The sequence below is a fragment of the Anopheles ziemanni genome, chromosome 2 (genome assembly GCF_943734765.1).
Source record: "Anopheles ziemanni chromosome 2, idAnoZiCoDA_A2_x.2, whole genome shotgun sequence".
NCBI lineage: Eukaryota > Metazoa > Arthropoda > Insecta > Diptera > Culicidae > Anopheles > Anopheles ziemanni.
Genome location: NC_080705.1, coordinates 47,173,018 through 47,185,097, shown reverse-complemented (window position 1 = coordinate 47,185,097; position 12,080 = coordinate 47,173,018). Strand labels below are relative to the sequence as shown.

General features: G+C 40.3%; 1 protein-coding gene across 1 annotated transcript; it reads right to left on the bottom strand.

Annotated features, from left to right (window-relative positions):
* Positions 1-4,937: 4,937 nt before the first annotated feature.
* Positions 4,938-10,383, bottom strand: LOC131293680 (armadillo repeat-containing protein 2). The gene is made up of 9 exons (XM_058321756.1): positions 10,227-10,383; positions 9,798-10,112; positions 8,904-9,094; positions 8,696-8,839; positions 8,484-8,618; positions 8,301-8,403; positions 6,544-7,427; positions 5,208-5,760; positions 4,938-5,107 (listed from the first exon to the last, which is right to left on the bottom strand). Exons 1-9 carry the CDS (start codon positions 10,381-10,383, stop codon positions 4,938-4,940), a joined length of 2,652 nt encoding a protein of 883 aa, XP_058177739.1.
* Positions 10,384-12,080: the final 1,697 nt, after the last annotated feature.

Genomic DNA, 12,080 nt, shown 5'->3' with positions numbered 1-12,080 from the left:
TTGTGAGCGCTTTTGTTCAAAGAATTGATTGTAGAGGTGGATGCTTCATTTCGTGGTTTGAATTTTCCGTTACGTATCAATATTTTCAAATATTTTTTGTTTTACTGGGAAATTCTTTAAAAATGCAAGAGAATTTCTTTCTGATAATTCTAAATGAAAATATTACTATTCTAACATTTTTCCAGTTATTAAATCCCGATATCTCTCACGAAATTGGTATAGATGATACGTCAACGCCAAATTCTTCACGTTGTTTCGTCTGCAAAATCATGAATGTGATAGAACAATCCTCTTCGATCAAAGCTTGTATGTGATGTACATGATTTTGGCCCATCTTGTTTTTGCTGCAGACCTCCCTGTTTGCCTTCTCTTACTATTCCAGGGTTAACACGTTAACCACCCAGCCTATTTTGTGACACTTTCCGTTTACGCCACTCGGTCTGCATTTCACGATAAGCACCGGTGAAAAGAAACGAAGTGGAAAGACATAAACGAAGAGAGTGCATGAACATGAAGCACACTGGTGGACTGACACTGGCGAACCGACGCTGGCGGACTGACATCGATCAACTGACGAGACTCATGGATGCGTCAGTTCCTAGGGACCAACGTGGCGTGAACGGAAACTTCACCGTCAGTCCCCAGGGACTGACATGGCGGTTAACGGGTTAAGAAATATTCTCATGATTCTACAAATCGTATCCGTATCAAAATAATTTTCATACGGTTTACTATGTTCAATTCAAAGTACCTATTGTCTTTTTTCTTAACGAGTAGACGACGAATATTGCTTGCAAAACCACCAGAACACCACTTCGTCATCGCGCATACCTAAATACCTATATTAGGTGAGTTACACTTTAGTCTACCTTTACTTTCTCCCTTGTAAGGCGAGTTAGTCTAAAGTCTAACATCTGAGACACATTTGAACAAACAATCCAGCTGAACAAAAAATATTCCAAAATATGGTAAAAGAGTTAATGAGGCCCCGGGCTAGATTCTCCTCTTCCTACTGGTTCACATTAAGCGCCTGAAGCTATGCAAAGCGCGACGCATGCATTCTTTTCGAATATTTGATCGCTAACGGTTCGCTTAAAAGACCATAACGGTTTAAACTAATTACGCGGTGGTGGTTGAATGCGGGTTAATATACTTTTACATGTTAAGTTACTAGTAAGTAAACTATACCACACATGATGGACAGCGTGAAACAATGGGTTTAGCCGAAGAAATGATTTGGAAACCGAAAAAGAGAGTTTGTTATAGTTTTGAGAAATAAGGGGGGCCCGTGGGCCCCCCTCATACCGCACCCCCTAGATTGATTGCGTAGCCGAAATTAACGGTACACACTACGGTTCAAATACTCGTTGGTTGAATTTAACGAATTAATGTATCACCAATTGCATACATTCAGTTTAAACGTCCACAAGAGGTGTAGCCACGATCGAAAACATGGCGGCCGGGGCCTCATTTACTCTTTTACCATATGTTCTATTAATAAAAGAATAGATTTGAATGCGTTAAAAGCAGAAGAAAATAAAGAAATTATCGGTGCAAAGCGTAGTTTCCAATAGAAAACTATTATGTCAGCTCGGTAGGATTTGAAGGCCGTAATGAATACCTCGGGGTCCATACTACAGCGCGACGTCCCGTCACGAAGCGCGACGTCGCCTGACAGGCGGCCGAACTCCATACAAAAAAAAATTCGCACAAATCGCGCTAGTGTAGAAACAGCGAAAAACGCGACGTCGCGCTAGCTCTTGTCAAAAGTCAATTCGAAACGTAAACAAACCGACAGCTGGACAAAACGAAAACAAATTGAATCACAAACGCGAACAAAACGAGCAATATTCTTCACGAAACATCGGATTTTTCGTTGTACTACTTATTTTTAGACTTCACAAATGTAATTCAGTTATCAAACACCGTTTTAATTGATATGTTTACCAAAGTTTTTTCGGGTGCCGAAACGTAAACAAACTGCTCTTCAACAAGTAGGAGATGATGTGGAAATATATATTTCCTACGGCGGGCCAAAATATCGTCGTTGTTTTTTTAATTTTGTTTTCTCAGTGAATTTCAAATGTGGAAGCGCCAAACCCACTCAGGGTGCATAAAATACGTAGCTAAACAAATATCATGCATTACTACCTCAAAATTCAATAAAAAATTTTAGCCACATACAATATTTCCACATACTCTCCTACCTCTGTCGCGCTAGGCTTGCGCGATTGTTCTGCCGAAACTGGGCTACTTTTGAAACGGGACGTCGCGCTGCAGTGTGGACCGCGAGTACCAAGATTCGGATAGTTAGGCACTTTTTTACTTGTTTAGATTGTTTAGGTGAACATAATGAGTTTTTTTCAGTTACGTAAAATACCACATGCAATTATATGATAATACTGCAAACCTGTATAATGGATTACAAAGCTCTTATAACACAAATAAGTACTTCTTTTGTCTTTGGTATAGAAATATTTCTTCTTCTTCTTTTTCTTCTTGGCGTAACGACCGTGTTGATCATGCCTGTCCGTTGAGGGTTTACGAGACTTTTTCCCTATGTGAACGTAGATAGCCAGTCCTCTCGTATAGAGGGAGGGGCCTGGTCTCGGTTGGGATTCGAACGCGCACCGTAAAGGTGGTAAGCCCCAACGCTCAAGGGCCGATTTTCGAACAGGCGCTACCGTTCGGCTGTCGCTGACCCCCTATCGACAACATTTAGAATCACGGAAATGTCTGGATTATCCTACCGCTTGGGGGCTCGGTATAGGTTGATCCGCCTCTGTCTGTCTCATATTTATACTACTGTGTCCAAAAAGTAAGGTGACTTTGGTACGCAAACTGTGCGCGTCCAAAGTATTGGTGGATTGTTATTTTTTTATTGTTGAAATATGTGTTTTTGACTTCTTCAGCAAATTTCATGTAAAAATATTCATCAGGATAGGAGATATGATTTTTTTTGTGGCCTACTACACGTATGAACCTCGTTTTTCGTCTCTGGACACATTTGGGGAGCAAAGAATTTGCTTAAAATTGTGTATGCGTAACTAATTTTTAGCTGCGGATTCGTTGAAATAGCTTTTGGCGATGCAGTAATGTCGAAAAAAAAAGTTTGCTACGGGTTTAGTGAATTCCAAAATGGCCGCCAGGGCCACAATAGCCAAAAGGGCGTCAAGCGACACATTATCCTCAACGATTCATCATTTGACTAAGCTCACGTTCAAAATATTAGGAAATCAATGTTAAATAATCGTCGATTGATGATTAGAGACTTCACCGATAATATTAAATTATCGAAAGTATCAGTAAATATCATTTTAGAGGAGGTTTTGGGCCTGGAATTCGACTGCTACCAAAATCGCTGAATTTTTTTGAAAAAAGGCGTTGCGTTGAAGTGGGTGAAACAGCGCTATCCGACTAAATTGACAAGACGAAGTGCATTATTACTGTAGACGAGACTTGGAACTATGGTTCAGACTTCAAAACAATCAATCAATCGAATAAATAGCGTGCCAGGAATAAGCCAGAACCAAAAAACTAGACAAACGAGGGTCATACGTGTAGTACCGCACAAAATAAATCGTATCTCCTATCCGGATGAATATTTTTACATGAAACTTGCTGTAAAAATCAAAAACACATATAGCAACAATAAAAAAATAACAATCTACCAATACCTTTGACGCACCCAGTATGAGCACCAAAGTCACCTTACTTTTTGGACACAGTAGTATACATCTCTCCTAGTTGAATAAAGAAATACAAATTACTACTATGTGGTTATACATATTACATATTCAGGTTGATTCACTCGATCACTTTCATTTCTTTCAGGACAATTGCAAAATAATACTTCGAACTACCCAACTGACGGCGACATGCAACATTGCCCCGTTTCCACAGATTCCTACCCCCGCGAGTCCAGAACTGTCAGCTTTCTCTTGCACACTTTGTCTCCCTTCTCGTTCTAATGATGAATCGGTGTGCTAGGGGAGAAGTCACATCTGCCCTTTCACATCTTCCCTTTCAGTCTGACACATTACAATAGCGGAGCCGATCGTGTAGCATTCCCACACTGCACAGCAACCCGAATGTGTGTTGGTGCACTTTATGTCGGTCAATCATGTAGAGAATAAAAAGGTCGTCTGTATGAATGCCATCACGCACCAACTGTCAATCGCGACGCGATGAAGTTTTCAGTCTTCGAAACATCCAGCGCCTGAACAGTCGAGTGAAAAAGTGTAAAGTGTTGTTCCTTCAAGAGTGTGTTGAATTTTCAATGTTCATGGCGTCTAAACGGAAACTAATAGGATCCATCAACAAGTCGGGAACAGTGTCAGCTCATGTGCGATCTGGTCCGGGAAACGGATGGGGAGTTCGATCGTCCACGAATGCGTTGGCCGGATCTTAGAATCGGTAAGTAAACAAAGTGGTAGTGTAAAATCATAACCATTTATAACAGCGATTCACTAATTATATTCCTTAGTTTGTTTCGTTCAACAGAAATAACACCGGAGGAAGAAACCGCCCTTGGGAGAGCAGAATGTTGAAGAAGCGGAGGAATTCTACGAAAAATAAAAATTTCCGTGTTGGCGGCTCGAGCAGAATACAACACCGTCTTCTCCGTCTCATTTGACATCCGAAATGGATTATATAGTTGTGTGCGTGCCATTATGGTGAAATAGCACGCACACATTCGTAACCTCTGTTTGGCACTAACACCACCACAAAATAACCGATTGAATGTTGCACCCCACCCCCTTTTTTGGTGCAACACTTTGTCTCGTTATGGAGATCGAAAATTAACAAACGAGATGGTAACGATATGATAACGAGACAAAATTCGCCAGTTGGGTATTAAGGTTCAACAAATTCAACTCTAATTGGTTTATTTATCTTATACATAAATTTGCGTTAAACATTTCGATTTTGATATCTCACCAATGCTTTGTAGCATTCACCTCGGGTGCTTCATCATCAGACATTTCGCAAGGCGTATTCCTACCGGATATGCCGAGCTGTAACCGTTCCAGCAAATCGGTGCCCACTAACGCGAAGTCATCCCAGAAGCTATCTGGATCTTTTCCTTCAAAAAGATGTTCCTCATCTTTGAAATAGAGAAAATGTGGGTGATGAAAGAAGATACAAACAAATTAAAGTACATAAAGTACATACAAAACATGTTCAAACTTCATAATTTAGCGTACCTAGTCCCTCTGCCAAGTTTCCACAGATCAGGTCGATCTCGGGTTGCCCCAACACCTGCAAAAAGTTACCGGTGTCGATTAGATAATTCCAGATTGCCTGGCATGCAATTCCCGCCATGATCCAATCCTTGTTAGCGATGCCACGTTGTAGGATGCATCTCAGCATCGCTGGTCCATCAATTTCACGGAATGTAGTCCTTGTGGTCCAATCGCCGAGGACGTTCACTACCACGCCGCAAGAGGTAACAACTAGCTCGTCACTCGTGGAGGTAAGGCACCGCGTTAAGATTTTCAATCCATTTTCCACACAGAATGTTTGACGCACCGTTCCGGTTCTGGTCATATTTCCCAACACTCTAGCAACTTCCGCACGGGCCGGATTTTTTTCATTGCCCAAAATGCTGCAGAGTGTTCCACAGATGTCTTTCAGGCGGTCGCAAATGCTTCCCGGGCTTCTATGCCCTATTGCCACTGTTTCGGTACTTTCGTAGTAGTATGACAGGTTGTGCAAAGCACCAAGTGTAGCGAATAATAACTCTTCCATTTCCGCCGTCTAGAAATATAGTTCTTATCAAGCACGGGTGTGTGGAAGTTTTGTAAAATACAAATATAGCTTGTGATAAAATAAGAGTGCAAAAAAACGTGCGAGGCAAAATGTGTTCAACAGAAACTGTAATGTGTAATTTCCCTACGTAAATGATTTGATCGATACTGTCTTAACCACCCATACATAGGATTGAAAAGACTAATCCTCTCTAGAGAGTATTTAATTAAAATTTTCCATAAAAGCTAAAACTGAGCGTGGAAGCCTCTATTGAACATTCGTATATCCGCACAAAGTCATATTAAATTTCAAAAGAAACACATGTAAAGACCCGACCATAGTTTTGGAGATAGAAAATGCATTCGCTATGCTATGAGCGATACTTTAGGACCTTCTGTTGTCCCACTACTTCTACGTTCTGAATGTATTTACAGCCATACTGGAAATGGCATGGATAAACAATTATCAAATAATTAAATTTTGGTGTTTCAAAGCTGGTGAAAATTAATTGCAAGCCAGAATTAACATCAAAATTCAAAAGCTACTGGCACTGTAAGTTCTTAAAATGATTGATCTACCAGTTGATGTATTTTGAGTTTTAAATAAAATTCCACAATCTTCGCAGAAAACAAACATTTTTCTTGTTTTCATTTGACCATAATCCAATTAATTCGATTATAATATTGTAATAGCAACAACATTCGTTTGAGCTTATAGCAACCCACTCAACGAATTTAAGATCAAAGTGCCAGTTTTGCTGTGCCTTGTAACGTTTAGTTTAATCAAACTTACCTTGGGTTCCTTTACTTTGAGTAATATATTAAGGAGAATTTCCCCTAAGGGCGACCGTTTGCTCATGCCATACCCAACATCTCCATTGACGCACATATTAGCCACGACACGTATCAGCTTTGTCATCACCTGAACGATCGAGTCTCCCATTTGATTTCTTAAACTGAAGCTCTTGTTCGCGTAGTACTCCAATGTTGCAAGCAAAGCATCAAGGGAAACTTCGCAGCAGTAAAATTGCACTCGTGCGGAATCCCAACGAGACATCACATTACCAAGGATATAACCCAGCCGATTCGAATTCGCTAGTCCTTTCTCTACTGTAGCGCTAGTTTGAATGATCGAACCAAGAAGAATGCCAAGTCGAGAGGCTGTTTCGGCCAAACGCTCGCAACACTCTGCGTGCTCCGACAATACACTGAGAGTACGGATGATATTTGCCTGGACTTCCGGTTCGTCGATGCATATCTCAGCAGCGCGTACTAACAATGGCACAGCTTGTTCAGTTTGCCCAAGATCTAGCTGTTCTGCTTCTTCTGCGTCCGTCGTAAATTGTTGGTTGTTTGGTTGATGGCAATTGCGCAACCCTTGCGTTTCTGGGCTTCCGGCCAATGTTCGCAACGCACCTGAGAGCTGAAATAGAGCGTGCAATGGTGAACCTGACAGTCGCCTGGTTGAAGCTACTTCATTAATTATCTTCAAATGTAAAACCATCAACTGATACAGGCCATGTTTCACCAGACGGAACACTAGGAAACGTTGAGTACTGCCTCCGTGGGAGCTGACATTGGGAGAACCAGTGAGGAAGCGAACGGCACCGTATCCGTAGATGCACGCCTCAGGATCGTCAATAGGCGATGCACGTCCGAGTCCATCCACTAACAGTTCTACGGAAATAAATTGTTTACATAAGTTGTTCGTTGTATTGAAAAAATGAGTAGGTATCTTTTCAACGCAACACTCTATTCTTTGTTACTTTGATTTTTCTAAATGAAAAGTGAATACAAGCTCAACATATTTAATGTAGGTCCGTTTAGTACCGTATTTTATCGAGTATAGTGCGCATACGAGTATAGTGCGCACCTAAGCCAAAACAAAAGTATTGAGGAGTTCGTTTTGGTTACTTGCTGCTTGGGTAACTTCCGAATATAGTGCGCAGATAGTATTTCATAAACCTTTTATTTGAAAAAAAGTGCGCACTATACTCGATAAAATACGGTATTTTTCATGTTCAAACGCTAAAGCTGCATGCTTGTTATTATTATTATAAGTTTTGTTTTTCAAAAAAGCCCAATTTACTTCAAAATAAAAGTTCATATCTAAAAGTAATTGAACAAACATCCAAAACGGTCCATAACATTTCTTAAACTTTTTATGTGGGACTTTGATAAACCGTGTAGAGAAACTTTGATGTTTGATCAGAAATATCAATTACTTGCAAATAATGATAAGTTGGCGTTAGTTTTCAGTTAAAACTTGGACCTTTACTTGTTCTTTTTAACTTTGCTGCCCTAACATTTCACTTACATAATTTTGTATTTTTTATTAATGGTTTTTCTGATTACTGATTACCTGATTATCATCATAGTAAAAAAAATGTTTACCAACAATATCTACCTACCATATATTACAAACCATATGTTTCTAAGATGCTAAACTTATATTCACAAATTTTCAACAACATTTAAATCACTCCTACAAACAAGGCTTGTACGAACGCTGCATTGTGTCATTGTATGATTTGATTCATATATACGAACCTGGAACGTCACTATCTATGAACAAACTGTCGTTACGTTCATTACGAGCAATTTTGAACACCAGTTTGCATGCTCCGGTCAAGTTGCTTCCCGTGACATTTATCTGCAAAGTAATACGTGAATCGGTATTTAATGCGTTAATAACTGTTGAAGCTGACTAAGCAAAAAAAAAATGATACATACCGCGAACACGACACATGCCACAGACAAAAGAATCTTCGGTGAGGAGGATTCAACTAATCCGTACAACGCACCTAAAACTGCCCCTCGCCAATTGCCTTTCGATCCTTTGGTTCTTGCGTATATCTCATCTAAAATCTACGTAGTTGACACACAATCAATCGACCGTCATTGACTCTAGTGTTTAACAAGTTATCCTCGGAAAATATGCTTACCGCACTTATGTAGGCGACTGTACTCTCATCACACTCTTTAAGACCTGAATAAGCCTTCAATATATCTATCAAGCACTCTGTTGACGATTGTACAAGAAGATCGTGTCTTTTACGCAGCAGTTTTGTTTGTTCTTCAACTGTATTCTACATGAGAAAAAAGTCAGCTAGCGTTATTCTAAACGATATTCTGTTCATGCCTCCGACATACCTTCCGTTGGTCAGATCCAGTGTTTGCTGTTACTTGGTCATCGAACGATTGAACTTGTCGGCGTTTCAATGGATGGTTCTTCACTATGCTTTGCAGGCTAGAGGTGTCTGATGGTTTTAACTTTGTAGATGATTTGTTGTTGTTGTTGTTGTTGCATAACGTTTTATTTTCATAATTAGGATAATCTGATACTGAAACAACGAAAGTAGATAATTCCGAATTTTTTGTTGAATAGTAAATGAATGCAGGTTAATAAATACACTTTTACATATTAAGGTACCTTGTAAATTATACTACACAGGATAGACAGCATGAACTAATGAGTTTAACCGCAGAATTTAGAGCCAGGCTCGGGCAAAGCAGTATAAATTCCATTCGCTTACCTGAGGCAGGCTAGGGCAAAACTGTGAAGGGACGTTGGACTGAATATAAAAAAAATAGCATCTTGAAGAAGCAGAAAGCGGAAAACACAAGAACGTATGAATCTAGATCAAGTTAAGCAGAATCCATAAGAAGCCGTCCGGGAGATTATGCAAACTCTTCAGTCATTAGCCTCCAAACGAACTAGTCATCGCCATCTCTTAGTGCACCGCACAGTGGTTTAGCCAGAGTGTCTGTCCGGTCATTCGAATTAGTCATACAGCTCGGTTGTGTTGGATATAAGACGTGAATTATTCTTATCGTAATGAATGCGAACGATTTCGTACAAAATTGTAATGTAACTTTTAATTTCCATTCACCCCTTTTTGAACTCTATCTATCGTGTTACGTCACATTACGTTATGTTAAAAACTCATGACTCATTCAATTGACCTTTAGCTAACGTTTCATGACCTACGCGAAAAGAGAAGCCATGCCAAAGGGTCATGCTGTGCACTGAACCCAAATACTTACAGTTTTCTAGTGACCCCGTCGCCTTGTGAACACAGTGTAAAGCCGGAAGTTTTTCCCTGCTTACAAGAAGAGGCGGCGCACTCCTGCCAACAATGCTGCTTCTTTTATCATCTTTGCCAGCGTTTTCATCAACCGAATCTGACCGTATGGCGCTCGTCTGTATAGGTTCCAATAAGGGCAAGGTGTGGGTTCCCTGTTGCAAGTATTTTAAATTGATGGCGCTTGGTGGTCTGCCGGGAAGTGCGACTCGACCGTAAAGTTGCCTTCGAGATTCTCGCGGAGTGATGGGCCTTTGGGCCGAAACCAACCGTGTGCCTGTACAAAGAAAAGACCCCAAAGCGGACAGAAGCATCGTACAACGGAAAAAGTCACCAATTAAAAACAAATTTTTCCCTTCACTGTGTCTCAAGTAACATTGGCTTTACATACCTCCGGCAAGCATATTTTTCGCTTCACTCACTATCTCTGCACTGGTTTTACGAACTAATCGTCCCGACCCGCTTGACCGCTGAATGCTAAATGAGAAAGGCTCATCTTCCGCATTAATAACCAACGGGTTCAACTTTTGTTGCCGTAAGTTGTTCATTATCCTGCAAATTGCTGATTCCGTATTGCTTATATGTGGTAGGTCCTTATAGCACTATGAATTCTCACATTTCGAACAAATGCATGCTTTATGACGCGAATTACATTTAAGAAACCTTATTGTACGTTGGGTTGAAACTATCGCTTTATTCAGCAGGGGTTAGAAATTGCGTATTGACTTGGAGGTCCGTTCCAATTACATGCTAGAACGCTTTTTTTAATGTGCATACTGACCAAGCATGCGCCAACTTAATGTTTGGTTGCTAGGGTAGTATTTTAAAAACATAGAATAAGTCGGGTTCATCGCCCAACTAGAAATGTGAAATATGACAGCATTCGATTATATTTCGTTTCATAATTTATCATAAGCAAAATCACAGCATCACAGTTGCAGTGCTATTCCAATTTTAACTTGATTTACCTTGTCATCCAGGTGAACTCAAGATAAAAATGTTAACAGCATGTAAGAGTCAACATCAATACCAAATATTCGCTAGAGATTTTTGTGTTGCATTCAACTCATATGACAGCAACTGGCTAAAGTAAGATTCTGTCAAGAAAATTTCTATAGGATTCAATTTTCGAGACCATATTTCTTCATAAATGGTTCCCTTCCCGATTGAGCCACCGCCGAGCGGTCTCGAACCGACGAAACTGTATCCGAACCCGCATCCTTCTTCTTCTTGGCGTAACGACCATGTTGGTCATGCCTGCCCGTTAAGGACTTACAAGACTTTTACCCTATGTGTACGTGGATAGTCAGTCCTCTCGTACAGGGGAGCGTCCGGTTTCGGTTGGGATCGAAACCCACGCCGTCGAGGTGGTGAGCCCCGGCGCTCATGGGCCGATTTTCTAACTGGCGTTACCGCTCGGGTGTCGCGGACCAGCATTCTTAAATTTACTAAATCAGCACTATGGCATTAACTGCAGCACTAAAATTACTTACGTATGTTATAATTTATACAAAAAATATATGCCCTCTTGCATGAACGTGTATATTTTTGCGCAAAATGTAACAAATTTGCTAACATCAATCGGGCGTATTTCGCTAGAAATATGAATATTAAAATCAGGATCTTTGTGCTTGACATTTGCCTAACACCCTACTCGCATCATTCGTACTTTTCCAGTTTCTAGCGAAGGCTATAATGAAGAGAAGGGTAATTGAAGCACTGTATAAAAATATTGTTAAAACATGCCAAATCAACTCATACTGCTAGCAACATCGGAATAACATGAGACAACATATCTTTGACACACGCGCGCGTAAAAGTGGAAAGTTGATCTTTTTGTAGGACCTGCATCAGTCGCTCTTGTGCAATCACGTGGCAGGCGCCTCGAATTCATCCATTGATGATTTTTTTGATGCGATCAACTGTTTCATGGATAATATGAGGAATCGCATACGGATTTGTTTAATTTTAACTAGGACCTAGGAACTGTAAATTAGTCTGGGGGAGTAACGATCGTTTGTACTGATTATAACAACAATTAATTTCGACGAAAACGATTGACAAATGCATCCAATTAATCGAAAATGAACGCTAGATGGCAAATTAAACGATGGTTAAATAAACAAATCCATATGATATTTCACCTAATGTTTGCTTAATTTACCAATCCTGGAAAGTGGTAAAGCCCCTCTATGTTGGACAAGAGAGATAGACAAGTAGGAGAGAGCATTTTTTGGCCGCGCAC

Coding starts and splice junctions, on each gene's coding strand:
- LOC131293680 (XM_058321756.1), bottom strand. CDS start 10,383: ATGAACAACTTACGGCAACAAAAGTTGAACCCGTTGGTTATTAATGCG. Junction 8,619..8,695: donor CAGTCGCCTACATAAGTGCG/GTAAGCATATTT, acceptor TCAACTACGTAG/ATTTTAGATGAGATATACGC. Junction 7,428..8,300: donor CATAGATAGTGACGTTCCAG/GTTCGTATATAT, acceptor TTATTTCCGTAG/AACTGTTAGTGGATGGACTC.